This window comes from Ostrinia nubilalis, chromosome 11 (assembly GCF_963855985.1).
Source record: "Ostrinia nubilalis chromosome 11, ilOstNubi1.1, whole genome shotgun sequence".
NCBI classification, from domain to species: Eukaryota; Metazoa; Arthropoda; class Insecta; order Lepidoptera; family Crambidae; genus Ostrinia; species Ostrinia nubilalis.
In genome coordinates, this window is record NC_087098.1 from 1120653 (window position 1) to 1147348 (window position 26696).

The 26696-nt window shown below is 46.3% G+C and overlaps 1 protein-coding gene across 1 annotated transcript in view; it reads left to right on the forward strand.

Annotated features, from left to right (window-relative positions):
• LOC135075961 (WD and tetratricopeptide repeats protein 1) overlaps positions 1-26696 on the forward strand; it is a 33057-nt gene that overhangs the window by 2006 nt on the left and 4355 nt on the right. The window contains exons 3-18 of the mRNA XM_063970408.1: positions 258-436; positions 1420-1524; positions 4294-4504; positions 5365-5491; positions 7097-7206; positions 7936-8127; positions 8763-9050; positions 9107-9259; positions 9566-9718; positions 9775-9927; positions 10880-11007; positions 15883-16030; positions 16384-16483; positions 17227-17410; positions 22937-23105; positions 24806-24967. Coding sequence (XP_063826478.1) covers positions 258-436; positions 1420-1524; positions 4294-4504; positions 5365-5491; positions 7097-7206; positions 7936-8127; positions 8763-9050; positions 9107-9259; positions 9566-9718; positions 9775-9927; positions 10880-11007; positions 15883-16030; positions 16384-16483; positions 17227-17410; positions 22937-23105; positions 24806-24967 — 2562 coding nt within the window. The remainder of the gene's footprint in view (positions 1-257; positions 437-1419; positions 1525-4293; positions 4505-5364; positions 5492-7096; positions 7207-7935; positions 8128-8762; positions 9051-9106; positions 9260-9565; positions 9719-9774; positions 9928-10879; positions 11008-15882; positions 16031-16383; positions 16484-17226; positions 17411-22936; positions 23106-24805; positions 24968-26696) is intronic.

The following is a 26696-nucleotide window of genomic DNA, read 5'->3' on the forward strand; positions in this document are numbered from 1 at the left end:
AATTATTGGATAATCTTAGTTGTCTATCTACTACTATAGATTAATAAATTGTACCTCATGGCTGAATTGGGACTTAGGCCATACATTAATGAGATTGACCTTGTGCATATTTGACCCTTATGTATTTTTGTCTTTTTGAGTGACCTTATGTTAATATCCAATGATGTTAGATTTATTAATGCCGTTGCGTTGTATGCTTAGTTTCTTTCGTCAATATTGTGGTCCCTGATAAGTACTGCTACTGGCTTGCCTTCCAGTTCCTAACTCCAGACATCCTAGCAACATGCGCGGCGGACGGAATGGTGCGCGCACGCAGCGTGTCCACTGGGACATCTCTGCTGGAGTGCTCCTGCCACTGTGGCCGCGTCAAGCGCCTGGCCACCTCGCCAGAGAACCCTAGTATCTCCTGGTCGGCCGGGGAGGACGGGCTCATCCTGTAAGTGTTCATCTGTCCTGTACCACACGTGTGTCTAATGGTCTACCACGGCGACATCTCTGCTGGAGTGCTCCTGCCACTGCGGCCGCGTCAAGCGCCTGGCCACCTCGCCAGAGAACCCTAGTACCTCCTGGTCGGCCGGGGAGGACGGGCTCATCCTGTAAGTGTTCATCTGTCCTGTACCACACGTGTGTCTGGTCTACCACGGGGACATCTCTGCTGGAGTGCTCCTGCCACTGCGGCCGCGTCAAGCGCCTGGCCACCTCGCCAGAGAACCCTAGTATCTCCTGGTCGGTCGGAGAGGACGGGCTCATCCTGTAAGTGTTCATGTGTCCTGTACCACACGTGTGTCTGATGGTCTACCACGGGTACATCTCAGCTGGAGTGCTCTTGCCACCTCGCCCGAAAATCCCAGCATCTCCTGGTCGGCCGGGGAGGACGGGCTCATCCTGTAAGTGTTCATCTGTCCTGTACCACACATGTGTCTGGTCTACCACGGGGACATCTCTGCTGGAGTGCTCCTGCCATTGTGGCCGCGTCAAGCGCCTGGCCACCTCGCCAGAGAACCCTAGTATCTCCTGGTCGGCTGGGGAGGACGGGCTCATCCTGTAAGTGTTCATCTGTCCTGTACCACACGTGTGTCTGATGGTCTACCACAGGTACATCTCTGCTGGAGTGCTCCTGCCACTGCGGCCGCGTCAAGCGCCTGGCCACCTCGCCAGAGAACCCTAGTATCTCCTGGTCGGCCGGGGAGGACGGGCTCATCCTGTAAGTGTTCACTTGTCCTGTACCACACGTGTGTCTAATGGTCTACCACGGGGACATCTCTGCTGGAGTGTTCCTGCCACTGCGGCCGCGTCAAGCGCCTGGCCACCTCGCCAGAGAACCCTAGTATCTCCTGGTCGGCCGGGGAGGACGGGCTCATCCTGTAAGTGTTCACTTGTCCTGTACCACACGTGTGTCTAATGGTCTACCACGGGGACATCTCTGCTGGAGTGTTCCTGCCACTGCGGCCGCGTCAAGCGCCTGGCCACCTCGCCAGAGAACCCTAGTATCTCTTGGTCGGCTGGGGAGGACGGGCTCATCCTGTAAGTGTTCATCTGTCCTGTACCACACGTGTGTCTGGTCTGCCACGGGGACATCTCTGCTGGAGTGCTCCTGCCACTGCGGCCGCGTCAAGCGCCTGGCCACCTCGCCCGAAAACCCCAGCATCTTCTGGTGGGCCGGGGAGGACGGGCTCATCCTGTAAGTGTTCATCTGTCCTGTACCACACGTGTGTCTGGTCTGCCACGGGGACATCTCTGCTGGAGTGCTCCTGCCACTGCGGCCGCGTCAAGCGCCTGGCCACCTCGCCAGAGAACCCTAGTATCTCTTGGTCGGCCGGGGAGGACGGGCTCATCCTGTAAGTGTTCATCTGTCCTGTACCACACGTGTGTCTGGTCTACCACGGGGACATCTCTGCTGGAGTGCTCCTGCCACTGCGGCCGCGTCAAGCGCCTGGCCACCTCGCCAGAGAACCCTAGTATCTCTTGGTCGGCCGGGGAGGACGGGCTCATCCTGTAAGTGTTCATCTGTCCTGTACCACACGTGTGTCTGGTCTGCCACGGGGACATCTCTGCTGGAGTGCTCCTGCCATTGCGCCCGCTTCAAGCGCCTGGCCACCTCGCCCGAGAACCCTAGTATCTCCTGGTCGGCAGGGGAGGACGGGCTCATCCTGTAAGTGTTCACTTGTCCTGTACCACACGTGTGTCTGGTCTACCACAGGTACATCTCTGCTGGAGTGCTCCTGCCACTGCGGTCGCGTCAAGCGCCTGGCCACCTCGCCAGAGAACCCTAGTATCTCCTGGTCGGCAGGGGAGGACGGGCTCATCCTGTAAGTGTTCACATGTCCTGTACCACACTTGTGTCTAATGGTCTACCACTGGGACATCTCTGCTGGAGTGCTCCTGCCATTGTGGTCGCGTCAAGCGCCTGGCCACCTCGCCAGAGGATACTAAACCCTAGTATCTCCTGGTCGGCCGGGGAGGACGGGCTCATCCTGTAAGTGTTCATCTGTCCTGTACCACACGTGTGTCTGGTCTACCACGGGGACATCTCTGCTGGAGTGCTCCTGCCACTGCGGTCGCGTCAAGCGTCTGGCCACCTCACCAGAGAACCCTAGTATCTCCTGGTCGGCCGGGGAGGACGGGCTCATCCTGTAAGTGTTCACTTGTCCTGTACCACACGTGTGTCTGGTCTACCACGGGGACATCTCTGCTGGAGTGCTCCTGCCACTGCGGTCGCGTCAAGCGTCTGGCCACCTCACCAGAGAACCCTAGTATCTCCTGGTCGGCCGGGGAGGACGGGCTCATCCTGTAAGTGTTCATCTGTCCTGTACCACACGTGTGTCTGGTCTACCACAGGTACATCTCTGCTGGAGTGCTCCTGCCACTGCGGTCGCGTCAAGCGCCTGGCCACCTCGCCAGAGAACCCTAGTATCTCCTGGTCGGCAGGGGAGGACGGGCTCATCCTGTAAGTGTTCACATGTCCTGTACCACACTTGTGTCTGGTGGTCTACCACGGGGACATCTCTGCTGGAGTGCTCCTGCCATTGTGGTCGCGTCAAGCGCCTGGCCACCTCGCCAGAGGATACTAAACCCTAGTATCTCCTGGTCGGCCGGGGAGGACGGGCTCATCCTGTAAGTGTTCATCTGTCCTGTACCACACGTGTGTCTGGTCTACCACGGGGACATCTCTGCTGGAGTGCTCCTGCCACTGCGGTCGCGTCAAGCGCCTGGCCACCTCGCCAGAGAACCCTAGTATCTCCTGGTCGGCCGGGGAGGACGGGCTTATCCTGTAAGTGTTCCTCTGTCCTGTACCACACGTGTGTCTGGTCTACCACGGGGACATCTCTGCTGGAGTGCTCCTGCCACTGCGGCCGCGTCAAGCGCCTGGCCACCTCGCCAGAGAACCCTAGTATCTCCTGGTCGGCCGGGGAGGACGGGCTTATCCTGTAAGTGTTCCTCTGTCCTGTACCACACGTGTGTCTGGTCTACCACGGGGACATCTCTGCTGGAGTGCTCCTGCCACTGCTTATCCTTTAAGTAACAAGCTTTCAAGAAGAGAGCGTATCTTTACCTTAAAGGCCGGCAACGCATCTGTAACGCCCCTGGGTCTGCGGGTGTCTATGGGCGACGGTAATCACTTACCATCAGGTGATCCGTCTGCTCGTTTGCCTCCTGTCACATAAAAAAAAAGTGCATCATGATTTCTGTATGACACATCTATGTAACGGTCTACCACTGGTACCTCGCTATTCCGATCGTAGTTGAGACCACGGCGAACATAGTATGCGTTGCCCTTTGATAGAGCCACGATCTCAAGATGATAGCTGGTAGTGGTGTGACTTGGGTTGGCTGATGCCATCAGTGGACTGTAACTGGTTCCGGTGTAGATGACGCGTAGCGTGTATGAAATTACTGCATGCATCATCAGACAGTTCATCTATCAGGTGGATTGGTGCGTTTCGCGGATTAGCTTAGACCATTGGTTCCCAAACTTATTTGAGACGCGCCCCCCTTAGTCCTTACAAAAAAATCCGCGCCCCCTCCTCCAGTCAAGATTATTTATTGGTCGTATCGAGCAGTCTGGAATGCATTCTCTCAGCGGTCGCAGGTTTTTTATACTTAAGTACACAGATGGCCCGCGCCCCCCTTTAAAGGTCTTTGCGCCCCCCTCCTGGGGGGCGCGCCCCCTACTTTGGAAACCAATGGCTTAGACCTTTAGCTTACGTTTCGAACTACAATGCTACTCGTTTAGAGCATTTGTCCAATCTGTTAACTCTTCACGACATAAAACTAAACTTATCTATTCCGCAGGCAACACGACATGCGCCTGCCGCATCGATGCAACGCAGACTCCAGCAACGTGCTGGTCAACCTTTTGAACCACATGGGCCGCTACGCCGAGGCCAAGTGCGTGGCGGTCAACCCCCGCCGCGCTTACCAGCTGGCTGTGGGGGCCAATGACTTCTACGTGCGACTGTATGATACACGGATGATTAAGTTGGCCCGGCTGCAGGTTAGCGAGGTAAGGCAATTAATTGGGAAGATTTTAAGCTTGTTACTTTAATTACTGAAGCTAGCATACCAATTGGCAATGGGTGCTATTGATTTCTGCGTGCCTGTAGCCATACGGTACGGTGCGGTCGCGGCGAGGCGACGGAGCGGTGTCGCTGCGGCGTCCTGCATATAAAAATCAATGATATACCAGACGGTGCGTTCCGGTGCCGCACCGCAGGCACACCGCACTTCGATTGAGCGAGACGGTGCCGTATTACGGCGCCGCATACCACATGTGTACAGTGATGCGGCAAAATGTTTGCGGTACGGTACCGCAGCGCACCGTGTGGCTTCTCCCTAAGACACTAGGACGATGATAATGCCTGACTGTAATGTTATAAGCCTATCAGTATTTATTTTATTGAAAACAACTTCTGCTAACATTGAATATCAATAAAATCTAAACGTGAGTGTAAGATGCATGACTCGCAAAGATAAAGTAAACCTATACCTCTTCTTGCCTTCAAAGCACGGACATTTTTCATAAATGACTTAAGATTTATAATAATTGTTAATAATATTTAATAATTGTTATTTGTATTGCTGTACCCAACCGGGTGTGCATTTGTATGTTAGTACCTAGTACCTAACAATATACAATGTATCTATTATGTGCAATAAATAAATAAATAAATACGGTGCAGGTCGTCACGTTACGACATCGGTTGCTGTACTTTGATTTATGACCAAAATGCCGTCACGAACATTTCTTTGGAACCTTTAGAGATTGTTTTTTTTTGTGTAAAGTGTTGCTATAGATACCTTGAAATAACCAGGCATGCGTTGGCTTCTTATAATGAAATATCAATCGTGCTTTGTCTCGTGCAGAACTGCCAGGGCGGCGGGTCGTCGTCGCGCATGATGTGGGAGCGTCAGAACGTGCGCTGCGCGCGCGCCGGCGCCGGCGACCCCGACAACAACGTGCCGCGCGCCGCCGTGCACTACTTCGCGCCCGGTCAGTCTCGTACCTGTGCACAGTGTGTTATGGGACTGTATAATATACCACGCAATTTTGTATATACCCATTATACACTATACAAGAATGCATGGTAAATTCAGTGAACTGCTCCTGAATCGAATGTACCTACTACTGCTATTTCTATTTATTTATATTAACCGGCAGACAGTGGTGACTGAGTTTGTTGCGGCGCTTCTTCTCAGCACTTGCTAAATGTTGGTCTCGAAGCGCTGGTAGGGTAAAAAGATTATGAGACATGTAGAGGCTCCTTAAGAGCAAATTGACGATTTGTAAGAACTATTTATTAGTCTAAACAAATAAAGAAATTTTGACTTTGACTTTGACTTTGACTATAATCGGACATTCTCATTTATTTGATGAACCGTATAGAGCTCAATTATTCAAATTCAAATTCAAATTCAAATCTTTATTGCGTACTAAGTGACAATTATTGTAATGGTGGAAATTACATACACATGGGCTTAAGACTTAGTGACCTAGGAGGACAAACATGATAGTAAAACTCCCGTTTGAAAATTCCACGTAGTTTTCGCGGTATAAAAATTCAAAGTAACCTATTTTTCTACTTCAAAATTATGCAAAAATATTCTCACTCGTTAACTAATAACATTTAATTCAGAAATGTTATAATACTTCATAGATTACTTAAAACTACAAGTAATAAGCGTATTAAGTGCTTCGTAAACGCATTCAGTTAATTAGAAAAAAATATTTTTGTGATTTTTGTTTTTATTTTTTTTCTGAATTATACCTTTATATATGCAACCATTTTTAATTGCATTATCATGTTTGTATAACTGAGCTCTATACGGTTCATCAAATCAATGAGAATGTCCGATTATACAGTCCCATAACACACTGTGCTATGGTCTCATATAACATTTTAAACTTTCGCGTTCCATTTACTATTTAGATACTGTGAGTGTTGTGTGTCGTGGTAACATCACTATAGTAAAGTCAAAGACTCGCTGCCGATGGGGAATAAAACTTTCGGGCGCTAGGGAGAGACGCGTGCCGTGCGTCCCATATCGATAACCGCTCGCATTCCTTCGAAATTGCAGACTGTCATGTGCAATTATTTACTACCTAATTACGCGCGCGCATGATATAAAGTATTTATTTAATTACCCTCGCAGAAAAAAAAAAAGTTTATACCCACTAATGATAATGAAATGACAAAGATAGACAATGACAGGTCCTGCGCCGCCCGCATCCAGGCGCTCATACCTATAGTCCCTTTTTTTCCATCGGAAAATGCATATTCACTGCCAGATAGGGACCCCCAATGAGCTATATGAGCTAATGAGGCCTACCAACTAAAACCTGAACATGTTCTTCAGAGCCCAATTAAACGGAGTCGCGAGCTATTGTCCTGGACAATAGTGAACATTCATCTGCGGCACGCCTATCTTACTTCACTGGACAATAATGGACATTCGTCTGCAACATGCCTATCCTACTAACCTTTGTTTGTGAGAATGGATGGATGAATAGATGTGTAAAACCATGCTAAACCCACTGAACTGTTATCATTAGACGAATCTGGATATGGAGTGAATTAACTTCAATTTTGTTTACCAGGTCACCTAACGATGGAAACTGGTGAGCAGCCGTTCCCCAAGAAAGCCACGACCTACGTGGCCTTCAGCCACGACGGCAACGAGCTGCTCGTCAACCTGGGCTCCGAACAAGTAAGCTTCCTACCACGCCTACTGCTGGTTGTGTCTTCTTCCGAGCCGTTTCTCTTTTCTTAGCCTTTATGAGTACCATTTTCATTCTATAATTATGTGGTCTGTAAAAATGATGAAATGTAGCGGTGTGGTTTTTACGCCCGTATCGTCCACAGTGTTATAACGTCGTGTGGTTTTAAGTAATTTTGACTCTCTCGCTGAAGTGCGCCTTCGCCTTCATTCTCATAAAGGCCTAAGAGAGCATATACAAACGTCTACCTCTTGAACCCCAGACGGGTTGGAGTCTTGGGGAATTTAAACCTCTGGTGAAACGGATAGTTTAGTGTTCCTGCAGTGAAGAGTAAATGACTTGTTGATATTAGCTGTTTATTGAGGCCCATTCAAAAACTCAAAGCCCTTCAGATAGATGACAAATTTAAGTAACTCGTCATCAAGCTAGCACCCATAACAAGCATATTAATTCCTTACTTTAGGGCTAGATGGCGCTGTGTGAAATTGTCCAAAGATATCTATATAAATAAAAATGAATTGCTGTTCGTTAGTCTGATTAAAACTCGAGAACGGCTGGGCCGATTGAGCTGATTTTGGTTTTAAAATGTTTGTCGTAGTCCAGGGTAGGTCTAAACGGTGAGCAAATAAGGAAAAATTGCGATGGCTTATTTATTGCCTTTAAGGCGGAACAGAGTTCGCCGGGTCAGCTAGTTTATTTATATTTATTTTATTCTCCAGGTGTACCTCTATGACATCAACTCCGCCCGACGTCCTATGCTGGTGGAGAGCTTCATCATCCAACACAACCACGGCGTGCGCGACCGACCGCGCAACGGGCACGCGCGCGCCGCCACGCCCCACGCCACGCCCCAAGCAGGCCCCGCGTCCGACCCGCCCATGCCGGACCGAGTCAAACATCTGAAAGAGCTGGTAAGTTGCTTTATGACACCCAAGGCTAAAGATCAGGCCACGCCCCACGCACCGCAATGCCCCACGATCATGGTATTCGCTACCGCCCGCGCAACGGGCACGCGCGCGCCGCCACGCCCCACGCCACGCCCCAAGCAGGCCCCGCGTCCGACCCGCCCATGCCGGACCGAGTCAAACATCTGAAAGAGCTGGTAAGTTGCTTTATGACACCCAAGGCTAAAGATCAGGCCACGCCCCACGCACCGCAATGCCCCACGATCATGGTATTCGCTACCGCCCGCGCAACGGGCACGCGCGCGCCGCCACGCCCCACGCCACGCCCCAAGCAGGCCCCGCGTCCGACCCGCCCATGCCGGACCGAGTCAAACATCTGAAAGAGCTGGTAAGTTGCTTTATGACACCCAAGGCTAAAGATCAAGCCACGCCCCACGCCCCGAGTACACCCAACACCGGCCCGGAGCCACTCATGAACTGGTAAGTTACGAAACGACATAATTGTTAGGTTAAGGGCGTCATCTTAACTTCGACTGCTGTATGCATCAGCCTTTGTCAGACCGCGTGCGACATCTTAAAGAGCTGGTAAGTTGCTTTACGACACCCAAGGCTGAAGATCAGACCACGCCACACGCCCCGAGTATGCCCCACGCCCCGCAATGCCCCACGATCATGGTATTCGCGACCGCCCGCGCAACGGGCACGCGCGCGCCGCCACGCCCCACGCCACGCCCCAAGCAGGCCCCGCGTCCGACCCGCCCATGCCGGATCGAGTGAAACATCTGAAAGAGCTGGTAAGTTGCTTTATGACACTCAAGGCTAAAGATCAGGCCACGCCCCACGCCCCGAGTATGCCCCACGCCACGCCCCAAGCAGGCCCCGCGTCCGACCCGCCCATGCCGGACCGAGTCAAACATCTCAAAGAGCTGGTAAGTTGCTTTATGACACTCAAGGCTAAAGATCAGGCCACGCCCCACGCCCCGAGTATGCCCCACGCCCCGCAATGCCCCACGATCATGGTATTCGCGACCGCCCGCGCAACGGGCACGCGCGCGCCGCCACGCCCCACGCCACGCCCCAAGCAGGCCCCGCGTCCGACCCGCCCATGCCGGATCGAGTCAAACATCTGAAAGAGCTGGTAAGTTGCTTTACATGTTTCGGTCATCATCTGAATCTCTATGTCATGTCCTACGCCCCACACCTCTAAATGCCCCACAATACACGGTGTTTACGACCGCCCGTCGCGGAGCGGCCCATGTCGAACCGCGTGAAACATCTCAAAGAGCTGGTAAGTTGCTTTACATGTTTCGGTCATCATCTGAATCTCTATATCATGTCCTATGCCCCATACGCGCCCGCTCCAGACCAGCCTATGTCGAACCGCCTGCGTAAGTTACTTGATGACACCCCAGGCTAAAGATTAGGCTACGCCCCACGCCCCGAGTACGCCCCACGCACCTCAATGCCCCACAACCACGGCGTACGCGACCGTCCGCGCAACGGCCACGCGCGCGCCGCCACGCCCCACGCAACGCCCCAAGCAGGCCCCGCGTCCGACCCGCCCATGCCGGACCGAGTCAAACATCTCAAAGAGCTGGTAAGTTACTTGATGACCCCTAAGGCTAAAGATCAGGCCACGCCCCACGCCCCGAGTATGCCCCACGCCCCGCAATGCCCCACAACTACGGCGTGCGCGACCGCCCGCGCAACGGCCACGCGCGCGCCGCCACGCCCCACGCCACGCCCCAAGCAGGCCCCGCGTCCGACCCGCCCATGCCGGATCGAGTCAAACATCTGAAAGAGCTGGTAAGTTGCTTTACATGCTTCGGTCATTATATGAAATCTTAATGCTCTACGTCATGCCCTACACTCCACACACCCAAGGCACCAAGGCTAAAGATCAAGCCACGCCCCGAATACACCCAACGCCGGCCCCGTCATCGCCCCGGAGCAACTCATGAACTGGTAAGTTACGAAACGACATAATTGTAAGGTTTGGGGCGTCATCGTAACTTCGACTGCTGTATGCATCAGCCTTTGTCAGACCGCGTGCGACTTCTCAAAGAGCTGGTAAGTTACTTGATGACACCCAAGGCTGAACTAAACCTGACTATTACTATTTATACTCTTGAAACTACCAACAACAATGAGCTTCTTTCTATAAGTGCGGTAATATAAAGATCTGGTAAGTTACTTGGTAACCAAAGATCAGCTTTCTCAGCCTAGTCACAATGTGCACTGCTATCTGAGAGAGCTGGTCAGTTACTTCATGATACTCATCGATTGCTAAAAATGTGTATCTAGTGATTGTCAACAAATACCTTGCATTATCAGGAGTTAGTAAGTCACCTGATACACCTCAGTCCACAGGACGTACCAATACCAATAGTGATCTGATGGAACAGTCAGTTACTTGGTAACAAGAGTAATATCATCATCTCAGCTTTCAGACGACGCCTATATGATAAATTCACATTTATCGCTGCCATCATGAGCCCAACTTATGACTTGGCTCATTTGTTATTTTGTCATCAGTTCACCATGGCTTGTAAGTATTAAATATGTGTATCAATAACTTTGTAACCTCATTTCAGCCTCGAAGACTCCAGATAAATCACCTGCCAGTCGCCATCAATCAAGCGTTATTTTCATTTCTTACAATTTTCAGTTTATGATTTTCGTTATTATTATTTTCGTTCTATAGCTGGACACGCGCAGACTTTCCCACATCATCTTATGTTAGTTTCTGGCTTTCCAGGCGAACGATCACGTGAAGAATGCTGACTACGAGGCGGCCATTCAGCTGTACAACCGCGCCATAGCCGATTGCCCGCGCTGCGCCGTGCTGTATTCGAACCGCGCCGCCGCGCTCATGCGCCGAGGATGGTAATTATGCGACGCGAACGTTGCTACCTTAGGGCAAGGTTTCACCGTGTTTGTCAAGGGTTGGCACTGGGATCCTTTTGTGGTTTTGATCCTTTTAGGTGTGGTTTGGATCCATAATGCATATGGGTGTGGTTTTAATCTTTTAGGTGTGGTTTGGATCCATAATGCATATGGGTGTGGTTTGAATCTTTTAGGTGTGGTTTGGATCCATAATGCATATGGGTGTGGTTTGAATCTTTTAGGTGTGGTTTGGGGTTTTTAAATGGAACGTGGGCTCTTTTAGATTTGCGATTTTTTGGCACGTATACGTGGTAAATGATTTGTATTCGTATTAGTCATAAAAATCAAAGTAAAGACTACTTTTATATGTCCTAATCAAAATTTAACACTACTGTAGCTTCGGGACCATGATTTGAGCCTTGGAAATCGTTAATCTAAAAAGCCTCAAAGGTTGAAGAGTGTTGGTGTGTTTATAACAGTCCGCGTTTATAGATGCTGAATTTGCTGCTGTATACTACAACTTTGCTTCAGACATTAATGTACACTCGACAGCAAATAAATCGCACCACCCGCGACAAGCACTTTCAAACGTATGCATCCCCACTTCACACCAATATTGGTACCATTCAAAAGCCTAGTTCTAAACTTCATTTCATTATAGGAAAGGTTTTTACCCCAAAAATGTTTCTTTAGAAGGATCCAGAGTCACTTCTTCAAAAAATAGATAGTTACGCTTGAGCCAACTTTTATGGCTATAAAACTGTTAAGTTGGGATTAATCGCTATCCATCTGTTAAAGAGGACACGTGTGATCATTATTTGGTTTTATAACCATACAATTTGGTCTAATTGATCCCAGAGGTGAGCCCAAAGTGAGGTCTTTTTTCAAGTCACATTTATGGTATATGTTAATCATTTATTAAGAAATTAAATGTGTTTTTCTTTAAGGATATTTATTGGGCTTTCAAATAACACCAATATTGTTGGGGCACCATTATTGTGTCAAAAGAAAATCTTTAAAGTTCGCGGCGCGGGTGGTGCGATTTATTTGCTGTCGAGTGTATTTCATAAAGCTTATACTAACTACTAAATGGGGATTTCTTTTTGTTCTTTCCCTACTGGATGAGCACTCTTATAAGCTAACTTTCTTGTGGACGAAGATGGAAACACTGTACTCCACAATTTCTTATCTGATGATCGTGTGAGTCATTTATGCCTTTTATACGATAAGTACCTATTCCAATCTACCCGATCAAAATCTTACTTCTATATTTCTTTGTTGATTAAATAAGAAGCATTATTTACTATTTCGGGGAAAAGTTATTCCTTTTACATTTAGCTAGGTTCAAAACGGTCAAGGAAGGTCTGGTAACTGGTAAGTCACCATGATACACAACAAAGATGTTTAGAATTTGTTTTTGTTTTGTGTTTATGATACATAGCTTATTTCTATTTGGTTCTACTCTACTATGTAAGGGATGAATGTACTCTATTTATTTATATTTTTTGGGATCTATTTATTTATATCTAAAAGATGAATACTATTTATTGGCTGTGCGAGTGCTGTTACTATTTATTTTTGCTGTAACATTTGGTGTGCTTCTTAAAGTTTGTTATATTTTGAGTTCGTATTTCTTCTAATGCGATTACGATAAGAATAGGACAGGCTGTTAAATAAATTCACTCGATAAGAAGATTGTGTATAATTTTTTTTTTCATCAAAATATTTATATGCACTATGCAGTATAAAAATGATTTTTTTCTCAGCCTTTATGTGAATTAGTAGGTTTGATGACCTGAAAGAATAAATATTATTTTCATTAAATACCATACAGTGATGATGATTGGTTATAGCACAAAATTGCCCTAGGCTTCTCCTATTCGGATTTTAATCGCATCGCATACGGAATTGTGAACTGTTGTCTGTGATATTTCAAATGTATGCACAACTATTTTAATGAAGAATGTTCACTAATTTTGTTTTTTAGCTTTCTGTATTCTCTGTTAAAAATAAAAAATACACGTGAAAGAATTATTTCGATACGTCAATTAGTTTCCAAGATATTGAATTTTAAAAGTGCGGGCGGCGGCCGGCCCGCCATTTTATGCGCGTGACGTCATATTACAGTGACTGGCTCATATTTGTATGGGTGGAATCTTGCAAGCTGAATTAAGACCCACTTCCAGGCAACCGATTAAGCTGAAATTTCGCAAACACATGTGATTTGGATGACTATGTAATATTATGATGACATGGAGCTGATCTGATGATGGAGCTGGAAGGTGGCCATAGGAACTCTATAATAAAACGACTTAAATCCATCGAGTTTGGGCTCGTTCGTTTTGTATTGATGAGTACTTTAATTCTATATAGTAATCAGGGTCTAATGATGGAGCTGGAAGGTAATTCGCAATAAAACGACACAATCGCATCAAGTTTGGGTTTGGTTCAATTTTAATTTCTGTGCTGGGTCTGGGTGTTAATATGTATAATAAGTTTGTATTTACAAAAAAAAATGTATTTAAGTATGTTTTATATGTTTTCTAGTGAGCGGCCACTGTGAATGTACGTCACGCGGGGTCACGTGACCGTCGGCGGGACTCAATATTAAATTTAAGCGAACTTTGAATGCCTATAAAATCATAACTACTGGGTATTTTTGAATGGAATAAAAACTAATGTATTTGTAAATGTAAAAGCCTAACTGTAACATAGGTTTCAAGTGATTTTGCATACCTAGTAACATTCTCAATTGTCGCAATGTTTTTCTGTGCCTCTCTGTCTGTAATCTGTTTGTGCCAAGTTGGGCTTCTGTACTTTGTCTTAAGATATTTTGGGAACATCCAAAGTTCTCATACTTGAACTTCCATTGGACATCTACAAAACGCATGCGGTCTAAAGGCCGAAACATTTTTAATAGTATTAAACTATGTTTCAGATAATTTAAAAATCCTTTAAAAAAAGCCTAAATGCAAAAATCTCAATAACTTCAAATCAAATGTATGTAAGACACTGTATCGCTTGCGTCCTTACTCGTAAACGTGTACGTAACGTGGGTTTCGTGTTTCGGCCTTTAAAGTCAGACGATGCTCAGCACATCAAAATACACCGTGTTACTTTGCATTCTTGCCATATTCACAGAGATAAAAGTAGGGACCAATACCTGTTATTTAAGATAAACAAGCGACTCCCATAAAGAAAGTACACTGAGTTTTTAGTAAATTTGGTTTTGCAGTTCAAATTGGAATAAACCAATTTTGTCTCGCACTTTCTACAGGTGCAAGTGGAATAAACCTAGTGGGCGTGGCCTAGTTCTTATTAATCTGTGATGTTTTATGGCTCTGGGTACCAGCCTTTTTATCCAGTCATAATAATTATTTTAAAATACTCTTCAGTTGATTTTAGATTTTCCTTTCTACTCTCAGTTTCTACTTTACGGGCTAAGGACCGTCAAAAATACGTAATAATTATTAGGCTTTTAATTAATTTATAACATTGTTCCCTATTTTTACAAATTAATAAATTAAGTATGAAATGAAATCACCTTATTCACAATTAATTATTTATTTACGAGTTCCTACTTACAAAGTTTACTTACTGCGAAGCAAGTGTTCAAAGTATCCTCCGTTCTGATGAAGGCACAGTCTAGCACGGCGAAGCGTAGGTATTTCGCTTTAGTTTTCGAAACACATAAACGTTTTGTCTCACAGTTTCGCTGAAGCAATCCTTTCACGTAACACGTTTACACTTTTTATCTCTTCTGCGCATACCAGGTCGTTTCAAGTCACTCCAAAAATAATAGTCCATTGGTGTTAGGTCCGAGGATCGTGGTGGCCAAGCTACTGGACCCCCTCGTCCAACCCACTGTTCACCAAACGTATTATTCGCGCACTTGACGTCCTTATTGTGGGGGAGCACCATCCTGCTGGTAGTAGAGCATTTGGTGTAACGCTAAGGGTACGTCATCAAGCATTTCGTTTAAGACGTCTTTCAGACACTCCAAGCACCATTTTGATTAAATTATTCGTTGTTTGAATACACTTCAGTCATTTTTGTATTATTTATAACGTGATTTGTGATTGATGGATTTCTCAATTTTTTACAAAAGTGTCAAAAATACATTTTAAAGACAATAGATTGCAATAGATATTTAAAAATACAATAAAAAGTAAAAAAGTCTCAATCGCCATCGCTAACATAAGTGATGTGCATGCGTTACGATAGTTAGTGATGTGTTTAACAGATTGTCGATAAAATAAAATATTCAAAATTAAAAATCGAAATTTTCGGGCATTATTTTTTAATGGATTTGTGTTCAGTATCAGTAATATAGTTACCTCTGTAAATATGGCAAGAATGCAAAGTAACACCCTGTATATTCTGTGGCTTCTCGTGTAGTTGCAATACATACTGAAAGTGTACAGTCTGTGTGTTTACCGTGGGTTTACATTAGGTGTGCTCGCTAGCAAAAAAAGACATAAAAAGTATGACAGATTGTACAGTGCCCCTAGCGGTTACTTTCAAGAACTAAAATCTTCATTTTTTATATCTTCATAGATGTCACTCGCTAGCCATGACGTTTAATGTTGACTCATGGTAAAGGCCCTGATGTGCTAAAAATTGTAACTTCGATATTAGACTATACATTTTCATTGCAAATTCGCCCCTATGACAAGAACATAAGACCCCACAGTGTTTACCTTGATGTGCTGTACCTAACCTAACCTACTCCGAAACGTTGGTTACGTAGTTTCGGGTTTGTCACTGTCGCTCATACTGGCATCTTGCTTTGCGTGAGAGGAATGGCAACATTCGAAACTACGGATAACGTTTTTCGGAGTAACCCCCCTGGTTCTAATCCTAACTCCTCTCCAGGTCGGGTGATATCTACGCAGCCATCCAGGATTGCTACCGCGCCATCAAGCTGGACCCCGGGCACGTGAAGTCTCACTTCCGACTCGCCAAGGGCCTCATGGACATGAAACGAGCGAGAGAGGCGCACGAATGCTTGCTCTATTTCAAGGTTAGTTCCAGACTTCAAATGGTTTTCGAAGGCCAGTGTTAATGGCGTCTCTGGGCGCGAGAAGACAATACGCTTGAGGTTAATTAGCAAGTGACGGAACTGAAGTGAATATCGTAGCTGACTTCGCGTCATGCTCCCCGTCTGCCTACGTCAAAACTGATTCACAATTAAATCTCGTGCCATAGACAGTTTGCAAATTATTTTTTGTTCTTTTCGTGGATGTTGTTAGAATCGACAAAGGGAAAAATATGCGGACATCAGTTCTTCTATTTGCTGCTGTAAAATTAGTGAGGGTCGTCCTCCTGCTAAATGAGCTGATGGTGAATTAATACTAAAGATTTTGTGTTTGATAGGACAAATTCCCCCGGCATTCTGGGAGCCACGCGGTGTTCCTTCTACAGAAGGATATCAATGTAGCCCTCGAAGGGATGGAACAGCCTCACCCGGATGAAGGTAAGTATGTTATTTAATTTGTGTGCAGTATGTGCATCACTATGCACACACTCACGTCCCATAGTAGGTGTGTGCTAGATGACTGAGTCTTCAGTTTCTATCGAGATGGATATCTGATAAGTATATTTAATGCTGCTTGTGGTTCTGTCTTTATGCTTATTAGAGGCTGCGTAAACGTAGACACTTTTTTGTCCAGTTGCTCCCATTTAACACCACACAACGACACGGTTTCCTGTGATAGTACCGTGTCGGTAACAAGTGTCGCTTTAGACCTGATGGTGTCATGAAACCTGCTTACGGGAAGACTTGTCTCCACAGAATCTACGAAAAACAATAGAACGAAAACACTCAATATAAACTCTAGTAGAAATAAACCTCTCAGAGATGTGGTTTAGAACTTCTTATAAACTAAAAAGTTTCTAAAGCCCGGTCTGTGAGCACGTAGAATTTTGTCCAATGACCCCTAGCTACTCATCCTTATCGCTCGCGTGTAATTATATTGCTGTCGCGACTGTGCGACGGGCGCCCGCAGTGAGTGTGCGAGCGCGACAGCAACATAATTATGCGCGAGCGATAAGGATGGGTAGCTAGGGGTCATTGGACAAAATTCTACGTGCTCACGGACCGGGCTTTACACTTGCCCAGCTGTTAAGTCCCGTATATTTAGTTCCAGAAGTGAACACTAAAAAGTACTAGCGTGTTCTATGTTTGCCCAGCCTCTAACTCCCACATCCCATGTTCAGTTCCAGAAGCGAACACAAAGAACTCCGGCGAAACCGACGAGAGCCATAATACCAGCGTATTGGAGCGCCAGCTGCGAGCGTCTGCTTTGGACTACAGCCAGCGGTTCTTGGGCCATTGCAACACCACCACCGACATCAAGGAGGCCAGCTTCCTCGGGCCCAACGCAGAATATATTGCCGCCGGGTGAGTCATACTGCAGGGGACAGTGGCAGCTAGACCAGCGGCTAGCTATGAGGCACTGGACTACAGCCGGCGCTCCTCGGCCAAGCAACACCACCACCGACATCAAGGAGGCCACCTTCCTCGGGCCCAACGCAGAATATATTGCTGCCGGGTGAGTCATACTGCAGGGGACAGTGGCAGCTAGACCAGCGGCTAGCTATGAGGCACTGGACTACAGCCGGCGCTCCTCGGCCAAGCAACACCACCACCACAACACACCACAAGGCTGATATGTACCACCCTAGACTGCATCTCACTTAACACCAGGTGCGATTGCGGTCAAATAACTGCCCTGTCTAGCATAAAAAAAACCGACATCAAAGAGGCCAGTTTCCTCGGGCCCAACACAATATATTGCTGCTGGGTAAGTGAGCGCGTTAGAAAAACGAGTTAGGCATTGATATACAGCTAGCGCAGCTTTGTTGCTGCACCACTACGGAAATTATCAGCCTTGCCACACTGGCGGATTACAAGTGTTTTTAAAGCGGAGCAAACGTGTCCCGGATTCTCAACGTTTCCACCTCAAGTTTTCGCCGCGTAGCCGTGACATTTTCGGTGCGTCGATGCTCCGTTTTGATAACGCTTGTAATCCGCCAGTGTGGCAAGGCCCTAAAGATACCAAGTACAGTCGACAGCACATCAAGCTATACATTTTCGTTGCAAACTCGCCCCTATCGCAACTACGTAAGATACCGCAGTGTTTACGTTGACGTGCTGTCGACCGTACATTGCTGCTGCTAGGTCACCGATGCTGTCTGTTCGAAATGATGTGTTTAAGATTTATCTAAGTGTATACCACCATTGGAATGCGAGTTACAATGTAGCACTTCACTCTGTGTTCTCACTAAACAAGAACCTAGGTTTAAATTTTATAAAGCAGACTACTCTAAAATAATTGCCGCATTAATGGAAATACAGTGGCATGATTTGTTCTCGCAGTATTCTAGTATTGACACAATGGTATCTGCATTTTATAATATTATCAATGACATTATTAGGAAACATGTTCCATTGTCTAAGTCTAACTCAGATAAATACCCAAGGTGGTACAGTAAGTGTTTAATTAATGCTCTCCGTGAAAAGAATAAATATCGTAAGCTTTTTTCCAAATATTTGAATCCGCTAGATGACTTAACATATCGTTTACTTAAGAAGAGATGTACACAACTCACACGTATGAATTATAAAAAATACATTGCATCGATCGAGTCCTCTTTAACTGCAAACCCTAAACTGTTTTGGTCTTTTTTAAAACAAAAACGTAATGGCCTCAGTTCGTATCCCTCGAGCATGCACTATGGTAACCAAATTGCAACTCAAAGATCTGATATATGTGAATTTTTCGCTTCGTGTTTTTCCGATGTATATGAAAATAGCGATAAGCTCGATACTTTGCGACCAACTATCCCTGACAATCCTGATTCACATTGCTTAAATAGCATATCTTTTTCGAAAGATGCCGTTGAAAGGGTTTTAAAAAGACTTGACCCACATAAGGGAGCAGGGTCAGATGGTATACCCCCTATATTTGTTACTCATTGTAGTGAATACTTAGCTGAACCTCTAAGCATAATTTTTAACTTTTCTGTTTCTACAGGCCAGTTCCCATCTGCATGGAAGGAGGCGCTAGTTATTCCTATACACAAATCGGGTGACAAGTCAGCAGTAAAAAACTATCGTCCTGTTTCTATCTTGCCTGTATTTGGAAAGGTTTTTGAGGTTTTGATTCATCCCATTTTATATTGGCACGTAAAAAACACTCTCATACCTGAGCAACATGGCTTCATGAAAGCCAGATCAACCTCAACAAATTTAGTCTGTTTCATGTCTGACTTGGTTGAATCGGTGGATCGTGGCACTCCTGTTGACGTTATATACACGGACTTCAGCAAGGCGTTTGACAAGGTGGACCATCAAATCCTTGTTAACAAGCTTTATCACTTTGGTATCACAGGAAACTTGCTGAACTGGTGTGCATCTTACCTCGTCGGCAGGTTGTCGAAAGTTGTGATCGACGGATTCGCATCTGATAGGTTTTTGGCATCATCAGGAGTGCCCCAGGGTTCCCACTTAGGTCCCTTATTTTTTAACATTTTCATCAATGACGTTCACTCATGCTTTCATAACTCACAAATACATTTATATGCTGATGATCTCAAAATTACAGTTCGCTTGGAGAACGTTAATGACTGGCGCCTCCTCCAGGATGACCTGAATCGCTTTGCGCGGTGGTGTAATATAAATAAAATAAAATTAAATGCAGATAAATGCAACTTTGTACATTTTTCGCGTAATAAGAATCAATATTTTAATTCATATAATATAGACAACCAAGTGATACGAGAAGTTGATGTCATTCGAGACCTTGGAGTCTACATTGATAATAAACTGCGTTTTCACGTGCATATCGATAAAATAGTCACAAGAGGCTTTAGGTTGCTGGGTTTCATACTTAGAAATTGTCGGGATTTCAGAAAGGCATCGAGCAAAATTGCTGTTTTCAACTCACTGGTTCGGTCGGGATTAGAGTATGGTAGTGTCGTTTGGACTCCTTTTTATGAAATACATAAACGCAGAGTTGAATCAATACAAAAGAGATTTCTTTGGCATTTGTCATATCAACATAAATTAGCTAAACAGCTCCCAAGCTACAATACACGCCTAAATTATTTTAAACTGTATAGCTTGGAAGACCGCAGGAAAATATTGGATAGTCTATTCCTATACAAAATAATAAATGGTTACATAGATTGTCCTGATCTCATTAGACAGATTAAATTCAATGTTCCCTTCAAACTAGCTCGGTTGTCCAGGTATCTGCCGTTTAAAGCAAATGGTTTTAGGACAAATCTGGGTCATTTCTCCTCTATCAACAGGATTCAGTCACAATTTAGCAACCTGTCACGTTCGTCCGGGGCCAGCGTTGATATGTCATCTTCGCTACGTAAGTTCAAAAAACAAATTTCTGAATTGTATACTCCGACGGTTAGTAAATAATTTATTGTTTTGCATTCTGTCACTTTGGCAACGTTACTGTTTTCCAACATTCTGTGCATGTCGTGGCAACCTTTAATTAAGGCAACACCTTAGCTTAATTTATTTATAAGGATACTGTGAATGTATGGTGTATGTTTTGTTGGTTGTCCTTAAATAAATAAATAAATAAATAAATAAATAAAACAGACAGTTTTACGCCTTACAACCAGACAGATCAACATCTTTAAATCAGCGAGCAACAATTGCTGCTGCAATGGGTGAATTTTGCTGTCTGTTCTCCTCACTGAAGTGTGATAATGTGGCAAACAGTTCCGTTGTGTATTTAAATGATGCTATTTATAATTGAATCTTGTATCACATGGGCTGTAACAACTGAGATCTCATCGCTGGTATCAGACCTAATAAACTGCTAACAGTTCCATTGGTGATTTACTACTATGTCCCATCTGAAACCTGAAGTCTAACTGTTTAGCACTGGGTCACGGAGACGGACCGATAGTTATGATGTTCCAATCATCATCATCATCATTTCAGCCATAGGACGTCCACTGCTGAACATGGGCCTTCCCCAATGATTTCCACAATGGCCGGTTGATGGCGGCCTGCATCCAGCGCCTTCCCGCTACCTTCATGAGGTCGTCGCACAGTGGTCCCGATTTAATAAAACATGGACATTGATGCTAGAGGCACGAAAATTTTTTTGATGGTTACTGCTATGATTACTAATAAGGCAAAACAAATATTACAATCCTACGACGTCTATTTCGTAGTAAAAAAAAAATATATACATATTTTTTGTATGGAAGAAATTACGTTTCTGTCAATTTTTCGAAATTCTTTAACGATGTCAAGATGCCGATCACACATGTTATAAAACAAGTGATTCTGAGTATTTCATGCGAAGATACTTGTCACTTATCTCTGCGTACTTTTGAGTTATCGAGGGTTGAAAAATCGATTTTTTTATATTAAATATTTCCACGAAAAATTGCCAGAATTACAATATGGTGTATAAGGGACACTTTTGATGACACATAACAACGACTCGCACTCGCGCGCGCTCTTATGCATCAACTTTTACTAAAATAAAAAAAAATTAAGGGAAATACTTAACCAATACAAAGTTGTATGTATAGGTCCGCTGGCCGTCAAAAAGTAGCTTATACGAGAGGTTGCCCAATTTACAATATGTCCATCATTGATAACTCACAGAAATATCGTCTCTCTCTGAAGGATAACAAGTTTTTTTGTTTCCAGAAGCTCTTGATAGGATGGAAGCCCATAAATACTCTCTGAAGCGAGAATGAATCTCAAATTGCGATATTGCCATTTTGACAAATTACATGATGTAACTAGCGCTAACGTTTATCTTCAGGTAGACACAGTTTTAAGTTAAAAGATTGTCTACTATTTCACACTGTTCTTCGTTTTGGAACAGTTCTTTGATTATAGGTAGTCGCTAATTTCGTTTTGTTAGACTCTTTTAGTTTAGCACATAAAGCGTAAACTAATTCCTCCTCAGAATGATCTAAAAGTGTTAGAGAGCGCCTCTTCTTCTGCAGAAGAAGAATTTTGCATAAATCTTCAAAAGGTTTTTTATTTATTCTGGAAACAAAAAAAACTTGTTATCCTTCAGAGAGAGATGATATTTGTGTGAGTTATCAATGATGGACATATTGTAAATTGGGCAACCTCTCGTATAAGCTACTTTTTGACGGCTAGCGGACCTATACATACAACGTTGTATTAAGTATTTCCCTTAATTTTTTATTTTATTTTATTAAAAGCTGATGCATACGAGCGCGCGCGAATGCGAGTCGTTGTTATGTGTCATCAAAGGTGTCCCTTATACACCATATTGTAATTTTGGCAATTTTTCGTGGAAATATTTAATATAAAAAAATCGATTTTTCAACCCTCGATAACTCAAAAGTACGCAGAGATAAGTGACAAGTATCTTCGCATGAAATACTCAGAATCATTTGTTTTATAACATGTGTGATCGGCATCTTGACATCGTTTAAGAATTTCGAAAAATTTACAGAAACGTAATTTCTTCCATACAAAAAATATCTACATATATTTTTTTACTACGAAATAGACGTCGTAGGATTGTAATATTTTTTTGCCTTATTAGTTATCATAGCAGTAACCATCAAAAAAAATTTCGTGCTTCTAGCATCAATGTCCATGTTTTATTAAATCGGGACCACCGTGCGTCGGTCCACCTTGTGGGTGGACGTCCTACGCTGCGCTTTTCGGTACGTGGCCTCCACTCCAGAACCTTGCTGTCCCATCGGCCGTTAGTTCTGCATACTATTAACGCCCTGCCAATTGCCACTTCAGCTTACTAATCCGTTGGGCTATGTCAGTGACTAGTTCGTTTGCGGATCTCTATTTCTGATTCGATCTCGTAGAGAATGTTCCAATGCAATGCCTAAAGCTTTCTTCAAGATCGAAAGTTCCTAAAGGGTTCTCTTAACACTTCAGCTCCGACGACGGCTGCCTGTTCATCTGGTGCCGGCGCTCCGGCAACATCGTGCGGGTCCTACGCGGCGACGAGTCCATCGTCAACTGCGTCCAGCTGCACCCCGCCTGCTTCCTGCTCGCCACCAGCGGCATCGAGGCCGCGGTCCGCCTGTGGAGCCCGCAGCCAGAGGTACTCACTCACACGAGCCCATCGTCACCTGCACCCCGCCTGCTTCCTGCTGCCACCAGCGGCATCGAGGCCGCGGTCCGCCTGTGGAGCCCGCAGCCAGAGGTACTCACTCACACGAGCCCATCGTCACCTGCACCCCGCCTGCTTCCTGCTGCCACCAGCGGCATCGAGGCCGCGGTCCGCCTGTGGAGCCCGCAGCCAGAGGTACTCACTCACACGAGCCCATCGTCACCTGCACCCCGCCTGCTTCCTGCTGCCACCAGCGGCATCGAGGCCGCGGTCCGCCTGTGGAGCCCGCAGCCAGAGGTACTCACTCACACGAGCCCATCGTCACCTGCACCCCGCCTGCTTCCTGCTGCCACCAGCGGCATCGAGGCCGCGGTCCGCCTGTGGAGCCCGCAGCCAGAGGTACTCACTCACACGAGCCCATCGTCACCTGCACCCCGCCTGCTTCCTGCTGCCACCAGCGGCATCGAGGCCGCGGTCCGCCTGTGGAGCCCGCAGCCAGAGGTACTCACTCACACGAGCCCATCGTCACCTGCACCCCGCCTGCTTCCTGCTGCCACCAGCGGCATCGAGGCCGCGGTCCGCCTGTGGAGCCCGCAGCCAGAGGTACTCACTCACACGAGCCCATCGTCACCTGCACCCCGCCTGCTTCCTGCTCGCCACCAGCGGCATTGAGGCCGCGGTCCGCCTGTGGAGCCCGCAGCCAGAGGTACTCACTCACACGAGCCCATCGTCACCTGCACCCCGCCTGCTTCCTGCTGCCACCAGCGGCATCGAGGCCGCGGTCCGCCTGTGGAGCCCGCAGCCAGAGGTACTCACTCACACGAGCCCATCGTCACCTGCACCCCGCCTGCTTCCTGCTGCCACCAGCGGCATCGAGGCCGCGGTCCGCCTGTGGAGCCCGCAGCCAGAGGTACTCACTCAAATAGGTCAACACACTTGGTCCACAGATTTCCGAAAATTTACCTATTGTGAACAGTGCTTTGAATCATCAACAGCCCTTTACAGTCCACTGCTGGACTATGAGCCTCCTCCACTATAGTGGAGGGTTTTGCCATAATCTCCACGCTTGGCAGGCGGGTTTTAGATCGCAGTTTAAAATATTGATGTTTTTCAGAGAGCGCTGCTGCCCTTTCTCTGTTTGATGTGTAGTAGTCCCTAAGTCGCCTCTTACGACACCCGCGGGAAGAGTAGGGGTTGGTGACAAATGTATTCTACTCTGCCGTCACCACACGGCTAAGTGCTTTGAATACAAATTGTTTATTGCTTATCATATTTTACAGGAGTGTGTTGTCAGGATGCTATAATGATTCAATTCACCGACACATCTTAGAGGCTGCGCAAACGTAGATAGTCATTTTTTGAATCCAGTTACTTTCGCTCGACACCATAATAATATAACGATATGATCATGCCGTACCAATAGTAAAAAGTGTCTACGTTTGCGCAGCCCCTTATTTGTACTATTTAGAATGTAGATATCGTGGTATGGTACCCCTTTTTTATAAAATAAATTCATTTATTACATCCTCGATTGGCGCCCAGGAAAAGGTAACAAAATTCAATATCAAACCAAACTACCCATTACAATAACCAACTAACATTCAGCCGTTACACTCTTGACTGCTCAGGAGCAAATGATGGCAAATATCACTAACCGAATTCAAATCCTGACTGACTTAGTGTGATTCCAGGACGGGAACGAAGAGAGTCGTGTAGTGGAAGACACGCTGGGCGCGGCCTACGCCAACCAGCGCCGCATGCGGTCAGATCCCTTCGAGGCCATGCTGCTCAATATCTCCTTTGCTGGGAACCCCGACCGAGAGCTGCAGGCTCAAGCCTGCAGACCCTCATAGGTAAGGGTCCACCTAGGTACAGCATAAGGCTCGGTCCCCACTAAAGCCTGGTCCGTAAGCACGTAGAATCCCGTCCATCCGTCGCGCTCGCACACTCACTGCGGGCGCGCGTCGCACAGTCGCGACAGCAATATAATCACGCGCGAGCGATAAGGATGGGTAACTTGGGGTCATTGGACGGGATTCTACGTGCTCACGGACCAGGCTTTAGAACGAAGACGTGAGGAGATGAGAGATGTGCGACTAAGCTGGCTGGTTATTTACACCAAAACGTAGAAATGTGAAGCCGAGAGAAGTGGAGATGTAAGCTGTGCGTAGCGGAGGTTTGTGTCGACATACAGCACAGCCCATCATCATTTCTACCGAAGCTGAGTCTCTTCTCTCCGCCTTGGTGGAAACTGGGCCTTATGTAGGTATTGACCTAGGTAGGTACAGTATAATGTAGGTATTGACTCACGTAGGTACAGTACATAAAGGTACAGACCCGCAATGTAGCGTCATACAGTACAGTCACACATAAACACTGTCCCACACAAAACAACACACACTGGGCGCCGCCTACGCCAACCAGCGCCGCATGCGCTCCGACCCCTTCGAGGCCATGCTGCTCAATATCTCCTTTGCTGGGAACCCTGACCGAGAGCTGCAGGCTCAAGCCTGCAGGCCCTCATAGGTAAGGGTCCACTTAGGTACAGCATAAGGCTCGGTTCCCACTAAAGCCTGGTCCGTGAGCACGTAGAATCCCGTCCATCCGTCGCGCTCGCACACTCACTGCGGGCGCGCATCGCACAGTCGCGACAGCAATATAATTACGCGCGAGCGATAAGGATGGGTAGCTTGGGGTCATTGGACGGGATTCTACGTGCTCACGGACCAGGCTTTAGAACGAAGACGTGAGGAGATGAGAGATGTGCGACCAAGCTGGCTGGTTATTTACACCAAAACGTAGAAATGTGAAGCCGAGAGAAGTGGATATGTGAGCTGTGCGTAGCGGAGGTTTGTGTCGACATACAGCACAGCCCATCATCATTTCTACCGAAGTTGAGTCTCTTCTCCTCTCCGCCTTGGTGGAAACTGGGCCTTATGTAGTTATTGACCTACGTAGGTGCAGTATAATATAGGCATTGACTCACGTAGGTACAGTATAATGAAGGTATTGACCTACGTAGGTACATTATAACATAATGTAGGTATTGACTCACGTAGGTACAGCACATAAAGGTACAGACCCGCAATGTAGCGTCATACAGTACAGTCACACAAGAACACTCTCCCACACAAAACAACACACGCTCGGCGCGGCCTTCGCCAACCAGCGCCGCATGCGCTCCGACCCCTTCGAGGCCATGCTGCTCAATATCTCCTTTGCTGGGAACCCCGACCGAGAGCTGCAGGCTCAAGCCTGCAGGCCCTCATAGGTGAGGATCCACCTAGGTACAGCATAAGGCTCGGTTTCCACCAAATCGGAGATAGACTAAGAGAGAAGTTTGTCAGCGTATTAGAAGAAGAGAAGTAGAATTACAGTCTATTGAACATACAGAAAAAGCCACCGTAAAAGTTAGGCTTACGTTATACCATAAAAGCTGATTTTTAACCAACTCCTTGCCAGACATTTTTTTAGGATAGCTGCCAAAGTCACAATGACCCAAACTTCATGATTCACCAACATTCTATCCTATATTGGGAGCACACGCTGACAAACTTTCAGCTTTCATAAAATGACGTAGGT